Source organism: Jaculus jaculus, chromosome 18, assembly GCF_020740685.1.
Source record: "Jaculus jaculus isolate mJacJac1 chromosome 18, mJacJac1.mat.Y.cur, whole genome shotgun sequence".
In the NCBI taxonomy this organism is placed as follows: domain Eukaryota; kingdom Metazoa; phylum Chordata; class Mammalia; order Rodentia; family Dipodidae; genus Jaculus; species Jaculus jaculus.
This window is the reverse complement of record NC_059119.1, coordinates 16938368-16958174: the sequence shown is the minus strand read 5'-3', so window position 1 is coordinate 16958174 and position 19807 is coordinate 16938368. Positions and strand designations below refer to the sequence as shown.

The 19807-nt window shown below is 45.2% G+C and overlaps 1 protein-coding gene across 1 annotated transcript in view; it reads right to left on the bottom strand.

Moving 5' to 3' along the window:
• Positions 1–19807, bottom strand: part of Lrmda (leucine rich melanocyte differentiation associated) — a 1121019-nt gene that overhangs the window by 480822 nt on the left and 620390 nt on the right. Inside the window, exons 3-4 of the mRNA XM_045137137.1 lie at positions 17805–17931; positions 5942–6081 (exon numbers count right to left, since the gene is read on the bottom strand). Of these exons, the coding sequence (XP_044993072.1) occupies positions 5942–6081; positions 17805–17931 (267 nt within the window). The remainder of the gene's footprint in view (positions 1–5941; positions 6082–17804; positions 17932–19807) is intronic.

Here is a 19807-nt window from a genome sequence, read left to right as displayed (position 1 = left end):
TAATTTAAAGTTGTAAGGAATACAGAGGAAAGGGACCTACCGGGGAGGGAAGAGGAGCTAACCAGAGCCTGGAGGGAGACCGGAACAGAGCAAGAGCTACAGACTCTTGGAGCCCAGCTTATTGGACAGATGAAGCCCAGCATTTGTCCACTGTTGACCTTCTTCTGAGGAAGGGGAATTTATGACCAAAAAAGGGACTGTAAGCAAAGACCAACAGCAGGCCATTGTAAGCATCCAACTTTCCCATACTTGCTCTGTTATTTTGGCTAGTACAGAAGTCCACAAGAGACCCAAGTTCGCTTCCATTCAACATTCATCTCAGAACAGCAGGGCTGTGTCCACGCACCAAAGCCCCGAGGGCAGGTCTAAGCTCCTATCCTGTGGCAATGGGCTTTCTCAGCAGTGGGCGCTGATGAATGAGCAAAGGGACCTCCAGGTCCGGCTTCGCTCCTGCCCCAGCAGGACCAGGGCTGTGCTCAACAGCTCAGTAGTATGTTTATGCTCATGCAGAAATTTAATGGGCCCATTTTACTGTGAGGAATTGTGCCAAGAAAATCCCACACGGTACACAGGGGTAAGTGAGGAAGCCAGAGGTGTGTTCATGGGGGAGGGGAGGGGTGGAAAGACTTGACAGACAGCAATAACTACATAAATCTAGTCACTTCCCATTTCTGGTCTGGTGGTAGGCCACAAAGTGACCTAAAACTGGGGCTGACCTCTTTGAAATCAACATCTCCCATGGAAATAAAACAACAGACATGCTTGTTTTGATGTATGGCTGGGTGACATATTATAAATATTACATCACACAACCACAGAGGATGCCAATCAATAAAAAAAATTTTTTTTAGACAGCACTAAATGAACCATGGGTTCTTGCCTCTGAATACACTTTTTTAATGCTCTTACTATTGCTTAAATGATTAATAGAAGACATATTGTCAGAAAATGTACTTACAGTGAAAAACAGTAAACTGTAGAAATATCATTCATTCTTTAAGCAATTTCCTAGTGAACATGTCACGTAAATTTACATAGAGACTCTACTATTGGGCTCTAGGTAGCAGCTAGAAAGAAGGTAGACCTCACAGGCTGTAGCAGGAGGGGCAGGGAAATACTTTACCAGAGGCACACAAGCTGCTTTTTATAAACTCACATGCTACAGGAACTTGGAATTCAAAAGTCATATTGTGAAACCCTAAAATTTCTTGGGGGGGGGGTGCTGGTCAATGAAGCAAAAACTCCAGGACACACAAAGCAAAGCTGCTTCCAGACCACGGCACACGGGAGCTGCATCTGACCCATGTTTCTCTTTTTTTTGTTTTTAAATTTTTTATTTATTTATTTGAGAGTGACAGACAAAGAGAGAAAGAGGCAGGTAGATAGAGAGAGAATGGGCGCGCCAGGGCCTCCAGCTGCTGAAAACGAACTCCAGACGCGTGCGCCCCCTTGTGCATCTAATGTGGGACCTGGGGAACTGAGCCTCGAACCGGGGTCCTTAGGCTTCACAGGCAAGCGCTTAACCGCTAAGCCACCTCTCCAGCCCCCCATGTTTCTCTCTTGTAAACACAAGGGTGGGTGCTTATCAAACCAACAGTGCAAAACTAAAGCACAAGACAAGGTGCGTGGGATAGAGAGCCAAGCCTACGCTCCCCCCCCCCCCCATCAGATGCTGTGGCGCGAACAGGTGAGTGTGTGGTGCCTCTGCCTCCTGCCTGCCACTTCTGTCACGGTGTCGGGATCTTGCAGCGGTTGTGAGGCTATGACTGAAGAGTCTTCCAAAGTGATTGCGACTAGATGTGACGCTGGCCCTTTACAAGCTCAGGCATCCAGTCTATCGTGGACACAGTCTAATACATACACGAACGAACAGTCTTCTTGGTCCCCATGCTTCACATCCTTCCGGCCACACAGACCTGAACTGGGGACGACAAGCTGCAGAGATGCACAGGTGAACCGTGGGGGGGGGGGGAGCTGAGCTCTGTGCAAAGGACCATAAGCCACAACCAGAACTGGGATGGAACATGAAGGGCAGTCACCCAGCAGGTGTTTTCATCCAACTGGATCCAATTCCAAATGGGCAGTGGGTGTCAGAGGTACCCACGGGTCCCTATATCAACCTGTAAATACTCAACTCTCAGAATGAAGGGCAATTTCCAACCACCTCCAGTCAACAGTCACTGAGCCTTGTTTCCAGTCCCACCCAGGCAATATTCTGAGTCTTTTTTAAAAAAAAATTATTTAGTTATTTATTTAGAGAAAGCAAGAGAGAAAGAAGGGGGGAAGAGAGAAAATAGAGAAATAAAGAGAGAACCAGCACACCAGGGCCTCCAGCCACTTCAAATAAACTCCAAACGCATGTAGCCCCTTATGCATCTGGCTGACATGGGTCCTGGGGAATTGAATTGAGGTCCTTTGCCTTTGCAGACAAATGTCTCAACCTCTTAGCCATCTCCCCAGCCCCTAAATGCTCTGAGTCTTGATGAGGCTTCAAGAGTCAAGACTCAGCCCTCACCCACTAGAAGCTGTTCTCTGGATGGGGATATGTAGGCAGCTAGGAAAACATGAGAAGGAATGCATCAACAGGGTGGAGAACTGGAGCTGCTTGGGAACGGAGAGCTGTAAAATACTAGAGCCAAGTGAATGCCTGCCAGGATCCTGCAAGGATGCGTTTGGTCAAGTTGCTACCAAGTGAATCAATCATGAAGCCTCAGTTAACTTGGAGTCCACCAAGGACTGGTGATCTAGACAAGTCATTCCCATGTCAAAGATGCCCCTTCCTAGGGCCTGGAGAGATGGCTCAGAGGTTAAGGCACTTCCCTGCAAAGCCTAAGGACTCACGTTTGATTCTCCAGGTCCCACGCAAGCCAGATGCACAGTGACGAAAGTGTGTAAGGTCGCACATGCGCACAAGGAGGCACACGCGTCTGGGGTTTGATTGCAGTGACCGGAGGCCCTGGCACACCAACTTTCTCTCTCTTACCCTTGTGCTCTCACATTTAAAAAAAAAGGCCAGTCTGGTGGGCTTGCCTCAAGAAAAAAATAATAAAAGAAAAGATACCCCTCTCTAAAATTACTCCACATTAGATCTTTTCATATTAAATATTCTCACATTACACTATGAATCTTACATTTTTGCCAAGGTGACCAGTTGAAACAACAAGAAGAATGATTTAGCTTTTATCTGTCCTGTTTGAGAACAAAGAACAGGTTAGAACTAGAAAATTCCCCCCTTCATGCTACCTCTCTCATTCTAGGGGGAAAAAAAGACAACAAAACATAAAAACTTATCTATCCACAGCTCTGTATACATATTACTTTGCTCCATGAATAAGTGAATGGATAGAAATGTGTGAGTGCATGTAACCGACACGTGAATACAATACACATGCACATTAACACATAGAAAGTATATTATTTTAATGAATTAAACAGAGAAACCCACAGAAATGAGTCAGAAAATAAATTTTCAAACAACCATTAGTTTACTAAAAATGTTTACTAGATGAACTCTTTTGGGTTAGGTTCCTCCAAACAGGTGGATGGGACACACACACTTCATGGAGTATTGTGTAGCCACAGATAAGAACAAAATCATTCATCATGCCTACAGGAAAAGAAGTGCAACTACAGGTCATTATGTTAATTGGAAATAAGCCAGACACAGACAACTGACCTATGTTTTCTCTCTTGTGTAGAAAATAGAATTTAAAACAATAAAGGCAGCCTACACGTACTAGAGAGACCACTGAACAAGAGTGAGGACAAGAGGGAGGTGGGCGAGGGAAGGGTAAGCAAGAGTACTTGTGAAAGTAGATGCCATCAAACTACAATACATGCTTGTATGGAAAATTGCAAGGAGACCCACTAATATGTAAAATTAATATGCATGAACAATTATAGTTTAAAAAAAAAAAGGATAAGCCGGGCGTGGTGGCACACACCTTTAATCCCAGCACTCCGGAGGCAGAGGTAGGAGGATTGCTGTGAGTTCAAGGCCACCTTGAGAATTCGGAGTGAATTCCAGGTCAGCCTGGGCTAGAGTGAGACCCTACCTCAAAAAAAAAAAAAAAAAGAATAAGCTAGTTCTATAAAAATGTTTGGTTCAAGAAGGTATGTGAGTCACTTTATTCATTGCTATGACCAAATGCTGACAGAAACAGCTTAAGAAAGGTAAGGTTTTTCACTGGCTTATAGTTCTAGGGAGTACAGTCCACCACTATGTGGAAGGGGTCACAGCAGCAGGGGAAGATGATGGCCTCACTACAGGTCAGTAAGCAGAGAGTGGCGAACAGGAAGGAGGACTACACTGTAAAGCTGCAAGGCCCGCCCACAAGGACACCCACCCTCCAGCGAGGCTCCGCCTCCTGAAGGTTCCAAAGTCTTCCCAAAAATGTGCCACCAGCTAAAGACAAAGGGCTCATGCTCATGAGCCTGTGCTGGGCATTTCACATTGAAGCCACCACAGAAGGTGAAACATACCAAATGAGCCTTCCAGATCCGGTATCGGGAAAGTAAATGCTTCAAGGATGAAACAAAGGGGGCTCCAGAAGCAAATTTCTAAGAAAATCAGAACGTGAGGATGCAGAAACTGATGGGCACATTTATCTGCTAGACATGAACTGCGTTGCTACTGACAGAACTCGGATTCAAATTTGTAACATCACGTTACAAGCGAACATCACGACGAAGGGACTTTATAAATATGTGTGAGGCAGGGTTACAGTTTGTTCTGACTCAACTTAAGGACAGCCTAAAACACTTAAAATTTTAATGATGAAACCTAAAAACAAAAAAATGAAGTCAAAACTCTTTAGAACTATAACTGAATTTCTGCTGTAGTGTTACGCATGTCCATGTGTTGGGCATTTGTGTGTGTGTGTGTGTGTGTGTGTGTGTGTGTGTGTGTGTGTATTAGCCTTCAGTATTTCTTACAGCTTTGCCTTCATACAGAACGACTATTACAACCACATTGCTCTGTGCGTCACCACACAGCTTGAAATGAGTCCTGATAGAAACACATTCCTTTCAAGCCATTATCCTCTTTCCCCAGACCTTCTAAGTGATGACCCAAGAACCTAACTTGCCTAGTATTTCCTTCCTCCTTCCTTCCTTCCTCCCACACTGATTTGGGTGGGTGTGTGGATGAGCACTTTCTTTTTATCACAGAGAGCAAACCTATGACCTACAAAAAAGATCATTAAAAACATTTAGACCAGAATCAAGAAGGAAGACACTTGGGGTTTAAAATGAAGAAGAAAGGTGGAGTTCAACCAAACAGACAAGATCAAAAAGGCACTCTAAGACAGGTGAGTTTGGATGACAAACTTCAGAGGAGAAGAAAATAAAGGGGGAAATAAAAGCATTGTCACTTGGAGGCCATCAAACCAGGCAGACGCTGAGGTATAGATACATGGCAAAGAGGTCTAAGCCTGCACAACTCCCTCCTGGGATTGTATGTGGACTCCCTAAATGTTTCTGGGAAGAGGTGGCCCTCCAAAAAGTGACTATAAGGCAGGTCACAGGAAAAATCTCACATAAAGAAGCAAGAATAAGCAAGCTACAACATAGGTCAAATCTCCAATTTTACAAATACAGTTTTATTAGAACAGAGCTAATCATTGTCATTTACAAATTATACATAACTCCATCTATACCATCAGGATTTTCAGTAGTGCAACAGAAACTTGCAAAACATAAAACATCTCTTAGTTGGTTCATTATAAAAAAGAATTCTCAGCATTTGCTTGACCTAGACCACCCTCCTTGGCTCCTATGAAATCAACAAAAGATGATGGTGTCTCTATAATTGCAAAAGGTAGAAAATTTAACAATATCATGTGAAGTCCACTGATACCAAACATTTACTCTAAAAGACCATAGCATGGCACTCACCCCCAAAACAGTCTATGTGCCCTTCTCCTACCCCACGAACACTCACCTGTATCTCTTATAGTCTTCTTCATCCTTTTCCAGGCTGACCAGCTCATTGGGACAGGCCACATTTCCCAGCAAGCTGAGGTACTCCAGAGCCGGTGTCATTTTGGCCAGATGGTCAAGCAGGTACTCCAAGTCAGTGATGTAATAAGAGAGGTTAAGGATCCTTATCCAAGAAAACAGAATGCTAAACAAGAAACACAGGCCAGGCTGGCAGTCAGTTTCCCATTACTGCGCTATAGTACCTGGCAGAGGAACTTAAGAGGAGGGAGTTTTACTTTGACTCACGGTGTCTGAGGGTTCGGTCTACAGTTCCTGGTTCCATTTCTTCTGGGAATGTGGTAAGGCAGAACATCATGGCAGTGGAAGGATAGAGCAGAGGCTATTCACATCAAGGAGGACACAAAACATAGAGAAAATACAGAACAGGACAAGATGCTTCTCCTAGCTCATACCTCCAGTGAGTTATTCCAGCCATGATTCCACCTCTTCACCTTTGCCAAACCTCCCCAAACAGCACCATCAGCTGGAGACCAAGGCTTCCACATATGAGCCTTCTAGGAAGACACTTCATATCTGCTCTCCAATATTCCACAGTTGGAAACTCTCCCAAACTGTACCAGTCTACTCCTGGCTCTCAAAAGGCAAAGCCCCACATCACAAAACAAACCCCACCAACTAGTCCATTGAGCCTGCTGCTATGCTGTGGCCAAGGACTGAAAACCAGTTCACCACGGGCACTGGGCATCACTAATTTCTCACTCCCACTGTATGACATGTGTTCAATTTTTCCATTGTCAGGTAATGCTTAGTCTGCATCACTTGAGGAACAATGGATGAACTGAATTTCTTTACCAAATGTTTCTTTCCTCTAGAGTTTTATTTTTTTTTTAATGATAAAAGAGTAGACTCCACACAGTGAAATATTTTGCAATATGCAAATCCATAAAGCTTAATTTTTTTTCTAGTAATAAAAATGAGAAGTTATTTCCAGAGGTTTCATTAAAAAATGTAATCTCCTTTTTTTTGTTGTTGTTGTTCTCTTTGTAGGAGGAATTTATCATTGAAACCAACGGGAATGCCATGGGTGGCAAGCATGAATTGGCCTCTTCCAACCTGCCAGCCTGCAGGAGTGCTCAGCATTGCTCAGGGGCCTTGCTGATGGTGGTAAAGCCCTGGTTTGGAGGCGGGGGAAAGGAGAGCATAGGTAAGAGGAAAACAAAATAGGAGAAAGTTAGGATGGGTTTTGTGAAATCTATCAATAGGTGTCAAGATGTATTTCCTGAGAGAGACTATGCTGTGATCAGAAAGCCTATAAAGGTTAGAATTAAAAAGAAAAGACAGGGCTGGAGAGATGGCTTAGCGGTTAAGCGCTTGCCTGTGAAGCCTAAGGACCCCGGTTCGAGGCTCGGTTCCCCAGGTCCCACGTTAGCCAGATGCACAAGGGGGCGCACGCGTCTGGAGTTCGTTTGCAGAGGCTGGAGGCCCTGGCGCGCCCATTCTCTCTCTCTCCCTCTATCTGTCTTTCTCTCTGTGTCTGTCGCTCTCAAATAAATAAATAAAAAATTTAAAAAAAAAAAAAAGAAAAGACAGAGGAAATACACATGATGATGAGATTATTCCCTTATGGGATCAACTCCGTAAACAAGGCAAACACGGAGAACCTCACACCGATATGTAAGAGCCATAGATTCGTGGAGATCGCAGACCACAGGGAGACATTAGCCATCACCCACTATACAGACCAGCTCCTGGCTTCAGCTACATGCTCAGGAGTAGAGCCACTCTGGCAGGCTAGTGATGAACGAGACAGTCGGGATCGGAGGCCGTGATGGCCAAAGTAAATGAAGAGAGGAGTCGGCCAATGACAGAAGATAGCATGGACACCTTGCCAGGGAAGGCAGTGGAGACCACAATCACGGGCAGGAACCACACACAGGGGTCAGAGCACGGATTCCAGGACTGAGGTCCACATGGCCATGGGAGAGGGAGGAAAAGGATCAGAAAAGGGCTGCTCTTGCCTGGGAGGGCATACCCTGATCTTGGAATGCTACCCGGGTTTCCTTGTACTTAGCATCAACTAGTCAGAGGAGAATGAGCTCCACAGGCAACACTGAAACCTGACACACCTTAGGGATGGACTCAAAAATCTGCCCTCAGTGACACTCCCCCCAGGAAGAACAGTCTGCCTGCCAGGAGCTAAAGCTGGAATTCCATTTTAATTAAAAAAAAATTAAATCTGTATCTATGAGGCCATTCATTCAAACTACCACAAGATCCTACCAGGGAGGTACCAGAGATCAATAGCTAGGAATAAAATACCGTATTTCATCACTGAAGACAAGGCGCCATCATGAACCTCTTTTAAGTTCAATCACCACACTCTTGGAGAGAGTCACTCAAGTCTAACCATTTAAAAGGACAATGAGGAATTCTAGGGAAATTTCAACATTCCCAGAAGGTTCTATATTAGTGTGTTTCATAGTCCCTGCTATAGAAGGGGAAAGGCGAAGGGATGGGAGAGGAAGCTTAACACCCCACGATCTGGATAAATAAGCCTCCTCTAATCCAAGCACATCTTCTTACGTAGCTCTTACATAAAGCTAATAAGGATTTTGTGGGAAGGAATCCTTGCTTGTACAGAATGCTTTCTGAGGCTTAGGAAGGGTCCTTTTCACATAGTCACATGAAACCACGTAGTTCTATAAAATTTGCAAAAAGGAGGTTACTTAACCTATTAAAATTATTGTCTCTCTCCATCCCATTTGCCCTTAAGGACAAACAGGACTGACTATTCAACCCTATATGGGTCTGGCTCCGGGGGACTTGAGTGGCATTTTGTGACTCAGTTGGGGTATATTTGTATAGCTTACAGTCACATCTGTGTAGGTTGTTACCAAATATGGGGCCAGTGTGAATGGCTATTGGTCAGCTGATTCTGACCTGTCAGGACCAACACAAAAATGATGGCATGATGACTAACGAGCCCATCAGCTTGAAGACCCTTTAAGTTGTTCATCACAAGTATGTACACACGCGTACATGCGTACACACGTCAGTAACTTGAAGTTTTGTTACATAGCTCATATGAAACAAATGTGTCAGATTCTCTCCAAAACTTAATAATCTTAAAAGCTTTATCAAAAAAATATAATGGTGATGCTGGAGAGAAAGCTTAGTGGTTACGGCACTTGTCTGCAAAGCTTATAGACCCAGGATAAATTCCCCGGGGACCCACATAGGCCAGATGCACAAGGGGGTACAGGCATCTGGACTTTGTTGGCAGTGGCTGGAAACCCTGGCATGCCCAGTCTCTCCCTCTCCCTCCCGCTCTCTCTCTCTCTCTCTTCCCTGTGTATGTGTGTGTATGTGTGTGTGGATTTGTGTGTATAAGTCTGTCTGTCTCTCAAGTAAAATAAAATATTCAAAATATATATGTGAAATTTCCAAAAACAGATGGTGGTATAAATCAACATGCCATCATGGTAATTAACTACCTGAGATAACTAACATATAGAGGGACAAGGTTTATTTTCATCACAGTTCTGAGGGGTCAAAGGTTGGGTAGACCCACTGCTATGGAGCTCTGATGAATGTGTTACGTAGAAGTAGTGGGGGGCGTGAAGGAGCAAATTCCTGCCTTCATGAAGCAGGAAGCAAAGAGAGAATAGACCAGAAGCTGCAGCCTTACAATCACCTTCAAGGAAAGGTCCCCCATGACCTAAGGATAACCCCCCTCCCAGTTAAACCCTGCTCATGAAACTTCCACCACCTCTTTAAAGCTCAACATGAATTTTTACGGGGCCTTTATCTAAACCGTAGCAGTGGTGAGACAAAAATACTTCTGGACTACTGAACATAAAAATTCATCTACGGTCATACTAAAAGATGGCCATGTCTTTCTACCCCCTCTACAAAGTTCATCGTGCCATGAGGGCGTAAGGGAATTCGCATGAGGAACGTCTCGATTCGGGCGGGTATTATCCAGTGCGCCCTTGCTTTAAACACGTTCGTCGACTTGGTCTTTTAAGAGTGGCTTCAGAGTGGTCAGAGGTGACTTCAGAGATGCCCAGCTGCCAAAAGTGCTGGGACCTGGCAACTGCCAGGAGCTCTGTCCTAAAGAGGACCTCTATTTTGTCCCCTCCACGGCTCAGGGAACATTACAGAAGGCGACAGAATCTCAGATAGAATGTTAAGATCTGGAGGGAGAGGAGGAGCACAGCGGAATGCCCTCTCGGGCCAGTACGCTCATGCCGTCACGGTAGCCGTGGGTTTCTGTGCAAGATTTTGCTCATGAACATGTCATCGTGGGTGGGGGAAGAACTCATGAGCCTGCGCTCCTCCCAACAGCTATCGGCCGCTCATGGTTGCTAGGGGAGGGTGAGTTATATTCTTCAGTGGTGTACCCACTGGCAAGTGGCCCGTACGCTCATGCAAGCAACCATAACTAAAGTCAGTAGGAAGAGGGTTAGTTGGGAAGAAAGAGTTGGGTCAGTAGGAGTCATGGGGGTGGGGGGGTGGGGAGAGAAGAGTAATCAAAACACCATGTGCTTATATAAAATTGTCAAAAAATATTTTTAAATTATTTGCTTTGATGTGTGTGTGTGTGTGTGTGTGTGTGTGTGTGTGTGTGTGTGTGTATTTGTTGTTGTCTGTTTTCAAGGTAGGGTTTTGCTCTATCCCAGGCTATCCTGGAATTCACTATGTAGTCTCAGGGTGGCCTCGAACTCATGGCGATGCTCCTACCCTTGCCTCCCGAGGGCCTGGGATTAAAGGCGTGCGCCGCCACACCTGGCTACTTTGATACATTGTTATTCCAAAGGAATATTCTCCTCCTCATTCTTTTTTCTGTTCTCTTTTTTATTTTATTTTTTCCTTGCAGGCCTTGCCAATGTTAGGCACGCACTCTACCACTGAGCTATATGCTCTAGTCCATAAGCAACCCTTTAATACCTAATTTGCTGTCATAAATGCTACCTTTTTGCTGTTAAAAGGGGTCCTTCCAGTTAACTAAGTTTCATACTTCGTGAAAGCCAGGCCTGCCTCTGAAAGTGAGCCTTGGAGAGGAGATCATTTAAATGTCCTGGTCATGGGAACTTCCTAGGCATAGAGAGTCTTCCAGCTCTAACAAGCTTCAGCTCTCCGTGCCCACAAACCCAAAGCATACTCCAACAGCCTCATTTAGGATTTTTGTGTGGTAGAAGCTCCCTCGTTCTAAGCCTTTCAACAACCTAAGTGATCTATCAGACTGAGCCAGGCAGTTTTCCCCCCAAATCCCCAGCAGACACGAAGACCCAACAGTGTTCCCAGCGTGCTCAAGGCCAGCCCTTCATCTGCACGTGACTTCCAAGACCAGAAGATGAAATAGGAGGAGGACTTAATTGGCCCCTCCACCTCCTGGGTCAGCGGGGACAAAAACAGCCCTGTCTTGCCTGATTATGAGCTGAGACAGAACTTGTCACATTCCTGTTCGTCGAGTTGCGTGGAAAATTAAACGAGAGGCAGTGACTGAAGGAAACCTTGTGTATCTGGCTAACTAAGACCGTGGAAGTGGAAACAGATTCAGGCAGGGCTGCTCCACAGGACGCCTCTTCTTGCTTTCCTACGGTCTGAAACTACATGGCCCCATTTCAACTCTCCCCAGCTGGCTTCTCAGCATACACCTGGTTTCCCTCATCAACTCTCCTTCAGAGAACTTGGTGTTCGCATTTTTTTTTTTTTGTGGTGGGGGGGAGGGTACTGTCTACAGAAAGTTATCATGGAGCCCAGCGGTCATGGCTGGGCTTGCCAAGGGAGACTTTTGTGGGGAGGACAGAAGATCAAAGCACTGCCTTACCTTGCAAGTTTAGAACAGCAGCCAGGAAGGGAGCCTCCCCGGGGTGCACGCTATCCTGTCTCACAGGTCGCAAGTGGTTTCCCAGGTGAGAATAGGGACTCCTCCTCTTTGGGCTCAACTCCAGGTCTAAGGTCAGCTTTTATAACCACTGGGAGAATTTTGACCAGTGCTAATCCTAACACCGGATTTCTTAACAGCTAAGGATAAAGCATTATGGCATATTAGCACATTTTGATAGATGCACAGATCAGAAGTCTTTTCATATCTGGAAAAGGATTAAGAAAGAGTGGGGCGAAATGTCACTGGGCCAGAGTCTCAAATGCTCAAATCTAGGTCCTAGAGAAGCTGTATTTCTAGGGGGAAAGTGGCACAATTTCCTAACACCAAAACGAGAAATTAAAACCTTGGGAAATGATGATTCTAATATGTTTTGAGGGGGAGACCATATACTGCCATCCAGCTGCGCTCTCCATCTCAGATACTTCCAACTCAGGCTTGGGTCAAAAGCGCTGAGGTTTCATCCAAATGTGCTGAGAAATTTAAGTCAAATTACGTACCAAGAAGTTGCGAAAGTCTTTAGGTGCTGACAAAAATGACTTGCCATAGATTACTCTGTTTGCGCCTCTCAACAATATTCTGGAGTATGCATGACAGTACCAATTTTGTAGAGAAACCAAGGGTCCTGAGACTTCTCCAGGATGACAGTCGGCTGCTCTCCAAACTCAAGTCTGGCTTTCTGACTCAGCACAGCGGTCTCCCTACCCTGCTCCACTAAGTTAAGAAATGGCACTATTCTTCCTCCTTGCTCATGCCAGATCCAAACCCTTTGTCTCCTTAACGCACATGCTGATACAAATAAGAAGACAGACCATAAATAATAAGTTCCAGTGAACTCATCTTATAAAAGAGAAGGTGGGAGGGCATCATTTGATTGCACCAAACATGTCTACATGTCTTGAGAATTTTCAATGGGTCTCTTACTTGGAATGGAGTGTGCATGTATGATGTGGCTTAAACCATCCCCTCATTGCTCCTGGTGGGAAATCCAGGGATGGATTGTACATGGTCCACGAAGACAGGATGGAAATCTCTGTGGAGGGCAGGGGATGTTTGAAGTCCATGGCCAGTGCCTACTTTGCCAGTCTAAAGGAAACAGTGGAAAAGGGGATAAGTGTGCTACCTGTGCTGAAGAGATGAAGAGGTGGCCTGAAACAACGGGGCTTTCAGATGTACCAGGACATGACATCAAAGCCGAAGGATGAACCCAAGTAGAACAAAGAGGAGGCCAAGGAGGGGGTGTGCGGATGGGAATGGGGGCACTAGTTGGTGAACTGACAACAAATTTGCCAGATCCTTCTGGAATCTCTTCTATGAGCACACTCCCTGTGGCCACTGCGAGGACCAGGGCCATGCTGTAGCAGTGATAGACAGTCAACTCTTCTTGCATAGTGACTGATTTGCCTGTGAGTTTAGAAGTAGGTGATGGAAACCAGCCTACCTGTGTTCTACACTGAGTGCCACCATTCATAATCTACACGGCTTTCAAAACTTAGACCCACTTAGCTTTTTTTATAAAAATGGGAAAAATCATTTATCAATGGGACCCAAGTCATGGAAGGAACTCAGGATAATATTAAACTCTAAAAATCTAAGAAATATACTCTGTCCTTGGTTTTACTTACTTTAGATCAGTGAGATTCTCATAATTCTACAGCAAGACAATACATCATTCCTGACATGGCACTCTATTATGTGGAATGTCATACTGAGGAAGATATTTAGTAAGCCCCACAAACCAACCTATGCGGTGGGTGCAATTCAGTCCCCATTTTGCCAAAGAAATCAAAGTATAGAGATGCCAAGTAACTTGCCCATGGTCATGCAATAAGTATTAGACAGAAGTCTGGGAAGCCTAGCTTCTGAACCTACTATTCTTAACCACTACACAACAGATCTTCTTCAAGGACAAAAGAAACCGATGATCCAAGTTCCCAGAGTCTTGTGCCCATTCTATCTATCTCCTCTCTTCTCCTCTCCTCTCCTCTCCTCTCCTCTCCTCTCCTCTCCTCTCCTCTTTTCTTCTCTTCTCTCTTTCTCTGATTGCAAATAAATAAATAAATAAAAGTAATTCAGCTGACAGCAATATATTAGGTACTTCCCCCCTTGCCATGACAAAATCCTTTCCAGAATCAACATTAAGGAAGAAAGATTTCTCTAGGTTCCTGACTTGCATTAATCAAGGTGGAGAAAGCATGATAGTAGCTCAGGACCACAGGACCCCCCAACCCACATTTGTTCAACCTCTAGTACTGAACTTTCTTTCATGACACAAGTAACCCAGAGGCCCTGGGACAATCCTTCCATGCTATATGGCTTATGAAGCCTGTTAAAGCATAGTTCAACCTACAACCAACACTAAACTCTAATGTGGTGGTTTGAATGTAAAATGTATCTCATAGCCTCATGAGTTTGTGTTTAAGTCTCACACCTGATCCCCACGTGGAGGAGCCTTTGGGAGGTGAAGCCTTGCTCAAGAAGGTGTGTCACTAGGGGCAGGCCTTAGGGTTTTATAGTCTAACCCCCCATGCCAGTGCCAGTAGCTTACTCTTTCTCCTTCTACCCTGCTGATGAAAAGATGTGACGCTCATCTGTCTGCATGTGCCATGTTTTCCCTGCCATGATGAAACATCCCCACAAAACCATCAACTAAAATAAACTTTTTTTTTAAACCATAAGTGGCTTCTGGTTGAGTATTTTATCCCAGTAATGAGAAGGGAGCTGCCACATCTAGACATATGAATAAGGCCACTTTACTTCATCTAGCACCGGCCAAAACTCATAAAAAGATTTGCCCAAATAACACAAAGTAAGACCAGCAGAATAACCACCCAACTAAGCCCTAGCCATATGCTTAACCCATATCAATGTTGAAACATAAAACATTGCTTTAACTACTAAGTTTTCTGCTAGGCTATTATGTTGAAGAAAGCTATATGATAGAGCCTTGGCCTAAGGTATTTCATGGGGTAGTAACAGCAACATGAATCCTAGTAATTATTCAAAAGCCTGGAGCATTTTTTACAGGTAGGCTGAGTCAGTAGTGCAAGTGCATCAGAGTGCAAGGATAAAAGGATAGCAAGCAATGATGTCTGTGACATTTATATCAAGTAGGTGGGAAAATTGATCTTCAAGAGCATACTAGTAGACCAGAGAAGAAGAGAAGACTAAGTCACACAGCATCCTGAGAGGGCCAACACTTGGCATCCATATCCACCGGTGATAAAGTGGACTGTAAGTGCATTGATTTAATCAGGTTTGCAACTACAGAAGGCTTCTGCAGGCTGGCCTCCTTACCTTCTCTGCGGGACCACAATAGTTCAAGGAAGTTAAGCACAGACTAGGAAAGAGACACAATCAAGCACACAGACAATATCTCAGCAGAGGCCTACTTAATCTCTGTTCTCAACACTAAAGACAATACACCATCACCCAATCCAACTAATTTCTTCAAAAATGAGGAACAGGGGATATGGCTTAATGCTTAAGGCGCTTGTCTAAAAAAGCCTAAGGACCCATGTTTGACTCTCCAAATCCCATATAAGCAAGGTGACCCAAGTGTGCAAGTTCTCACATGCACACTAGGTGGCGCACATATCTGGAGTTCTATTACAGTGGCTGGAGGCCCTGACACACCAATTCTCTCCCTCCCTCTCTATCTCTCTCGCATAAAAAAGGCCAGTATGTTGGGTTTGCCTCATAAACCATGAGTAACAGGTTATCAGAAGATGACTTGTCCAAAGCCACATAGACACAATTAAAACGAAATATAATTAAGTTGACACAGTAACCTAAGCCCACAGGCGGTAGTACCCTATAGTGACACGGGACATGGGATATGAGCATTGAGACCCAAGGGACAAACTAGGTCATCTCATTTCTAGTCTAATAAAAGCCTTCTACCTAGAATAACTTGAGGATATTGTATAACTGATCACCTAAGCCAACCAGGTAGGACACAGGACATGCAGAATACAATAGATTTTCAAATAACCACTGAACAGGTTGGTAGATCAGAGAATAGAAGAAAGAAAACATCAAATCTCACTATGACATAGAATACGCTCACAAACTTTCTTCCTCTACTTCCCTTAAAGTGCCTACTAATGCTGACCTCTGAAGTACATTGGCTTAGCACTGAAGGCTTATTATGCCCCTCCCTCAAAATTCACATGTTGACACCCTTAGTTCTGTTCTAGTCTACTAAATCTTAAGGGTAGAACCCACATGATGGGATTGATATACTGATAAGGAGAGATATGATTCTTGTTTCCTCCCCTCTAATCTTCCCTCCTCCCCTCTCTTCTCCTCTCTTCTCCCTCTTCCTTCTCTACCTCATTCCCTTCTTCCTGCCGTCCTCTGACAATACAAAAGGGGACCATCATCAAGAAACCTTCCGTGCTGGTGCCTGCTCTCCGACTGCCAGCCTCCAGTCTATGAGAAATAAATGTGTGTTTGCTGTTTCCCAGTCTACAGTATTCTGTCATAGTGGTTAAGAGCTGACTGAGACAATATTTTACAGAATAAAGAAAATAGTAAGTTATGGCTTACAGGGTAAGTAAAAGCTAATCAACGGGTTTTTTTTTTTTCAAATGATCTTAGATACTGACATAAACATAGATGTTAAATTCAATATGCAGATCTGATTTTAAATTATAACCAGGAGGGACTATTCTTGTGCCCTTTCTTTTTTCTTTGCTGTGTGGATTGAGCAACTGAATTAACTACGTTAGGACTCCAATCTTTCATCAGTAAAAGCGAGGCAACTGGATTGACATCCAAAGCTGTACCTTGGACGGAAAGACTGTTGACTCGAATCAAGGTTGAGCCTGAATGCGAGAACCCCATCTTGTTTGCTGTCTCACTGGGAGCCTTTCACCTCACTTCTTTTCAAGTCTAGATAAATGGGGGGAAAAAAAAACACACACAAATTCTCACCAGGTGAGGTGAGGATGAAAAAAAATATATATACTGTGCTTAAAGTATTCAGTACAGTGCCTAATGCTTACGAGTGTCAACGGTGAGACAATTGGCATAATGGTTAAGTTGTTTACCACACAGATATTTATAGAATACCAACTCCACCAGGCAGTACCAGAGCATTCTAGCAGATGGCAGCCCTTACCTGTAACAACAGAGAGGCCATGGAGGTACCTTATGCTGCAAGAGCGGCCCTCCATGATTCATCCTCTCCATAGACCCCAGAGCACTTTAGTCCCAACATGCCATCTGAGGCTGGGACAGACTAAACGTACACAAAGGAAGCCACAACCCACAGCATCGCCCCTAGACCTCTCAAGGCAGCCCAGAATAGTATTAACAGAGACTGCAAAGCCAAGACTGACCTCCACAACTCTCTTTCCACCTCAGCTCTCTCCTCCCGCTTCTCCCTCTGAGCAGGACTGCTTCCTCCCACTTGGCACCAGAGCCTTCCAGAAACCTTAGAAGGCAGTTTGCTTAGTGGCACTACCCGCTACTGGCCACCAGAGGTCGCCCTCCCACACAAGCCCAAGCACAACACACACAAGTAGCTTTGCCTCCTTGCCAGCCCTGACATTATTTTCTTTCTCTATTTTTATCTATTAAAAAAGATTTCTTCGCAGCCATAACTTAGATCTCTCCACTAAAATGGAGCAACAGGAAGATATAATGGTGCATTTCATTTATGAATGACCTATAATAAATTACTCTGAAGTGTCCCGAGTGCCAGAAGACAGAACGCTTTGTCTGTCCACGGACTGTATTTCACATACTTTAATTTAGCTGACACATAAAACTCATTTGACATTTTGCAGGTATTTTCCTTTTTCTTTGCAGGCACTGGGGATAGGGAATGGCAGGAGGGGGACCGCTGTGGTGTTGGGCTGCAAGTGTGTGTGTGTGTGTGTGTGTGTGTGTGTGTGTGTGTGTGTGTGTGTGTGTTTGGGGGGGTGTCTCCTGGGGGAGGGGCAAGGACCAGTAGAAGAAAGGATATTTGGTTTTTGTTGAGGGTTAAGGTGTGCAGCTGGGGTAACCCTGGCAACACGAGGTCATCCCCGAGCAGATTGTTGTCCAAGATGAGCTCTTCCAGGCTTGTGAATGCGCCCAGTCCTTCCAGTGACCTGCGAACGACAAAGGCAATGGTGAAAAAATGACCCTGCAGTAAATCAGGGAGGCCATTATGAGCCGAAATAAATATTTGAACCTTCCCTTTCAGGACTGGGAATAGTTTGGGCTTGGTGCCTGTCAGCAGAGTGAATGACAAGAATTAGTAGCAGGGAGCCCCGGGGTGGGGGCGGCAGGGGGAGAAGGGGGCCCGCTGGCACTCCCCGCATCCCTCACGCACTGGCAACATGAAGGATGAGGGTCACTTAGTCAGTAGCCAGGATCCAAAACAAAGGGCTTCAGATACGGCCTGCAGGATAAATTTGTCAATGTCTTGTGCCTTCGGGCACCCAGCCTGGGCTGACCCTAACCTCCATTCCCAAGATAAATAACTCTGTCACAGTTCACCTTCATTCCCTGGACACAAATTTAAGTTGTCATCCATCATTCCTGCCTAGAAATCTCATACCCCTCTTACAATAATAAATATAACTTCAAGTATCATTTCTTAGCCGTTCTCCTCTGTACAGTCATAGAGGAAACAGCCAGGAAGGCAGCTTTTCTCTCCCTTCACACCCTTGGGCTCCCCCGCCCCCATTCCCTCTGCATTTTTTTTTTTTTTTTAACTAATCACTTAATTTGCTCCTGCCTAGTATCCTGTGGCCGGGAAGACATCTGCAGAATTACATAATCACTCTGGGCCAAGAGAGCTTGTTCCTCCTCTTTCGTTATTGCTTTTTATTTGTTTGCAGTTTTGTATAGGGGCAGAGGGGTTGGGAGAATTTCTGCTTTAAAGCTCCTGGTCTGAAGTTAACAGGTTTAATTTCGGGAACATGGAATTCTCACTTTATTAGGAAAAAGAAAACAAAACTGTAGAGTATAACAATGTTAAGGCAGTAAATAAAAAAAAATAAAAGAGAGAGAGGATTAAGTACAGGCACACACACACACACACACACACACACACACACACACACAACTGTATCTCATAACCAGAAGTAAACACTTTGTTTGATAGGTTCTGGTGTTTGGGGTGAAGGAGTTGTGGACCAGTACTGCACAAGCCCTTGCCTGGGGGGTACATGGGGACTAATTAAAGCAAGGCTCAAGTCGCCGGGCTTGTATAGGCACATGCAGTTGCAGCTCGGTCGCCGGCCAGGCCCAGGAGATATGCTGAGCTTGCACACAGGCTGACAGCTGAGCGCAGGGAAGACTGGCCCGCCATCCCTGGCTCGTCCATAAAACGTGACGGACCTGGGAGATGCTGGCCACGCTGCCTGTTCGTTTCCTGACAGAGCCCACGTGGCAGCCCCGGGCACCTGGGAGTGCAAGGCGTGCACATCACGCGGGAGAACTTTAGCACCAGAGCTTTCCAGAGACGCTGCACGTCGCGCTGCTGGGCACCCTGCTAGGACGACCCCTCAACCAAGGGGCGAGCCTTGTGAGATGCGAAGTGTCCTCCAACGAAATCGGCAGGTTGAGCCGAGCTGAGCTAAGCATTTCCGACAGGCCTCCGGGTGTTCCCTCCCTGGCCTCAACACTTAAGGCCCACCTGCTTCATGGTCACCATGACCTGACGCAATTTCGGGGAAATGAGGCTGCACATACTTTGGGTTGGGGGTCACCCTATTTCACAGTTCCGGTTCCAGGAGGAAAACACAGCTGCCTCCCATCTAGGCAAGAAGGTCTAAGGCTTCGCCTGGGTGCCAGCCTCTCCTTACCAAGTGCCCAGGTGCGTTCTGAGAGTCCATCTGAGGCCTCTTGCAAGAGTTACTCTGAGGATCTTGCAAAGACTAAGAGGAATAGTGGGTGCCCGAGCCAAGGCTAATTCTTTCTTTCAGTCACGGATCTCTCTCCACCCCGAAGAAGCCCTGACCTGGGAAGGATGGTTGA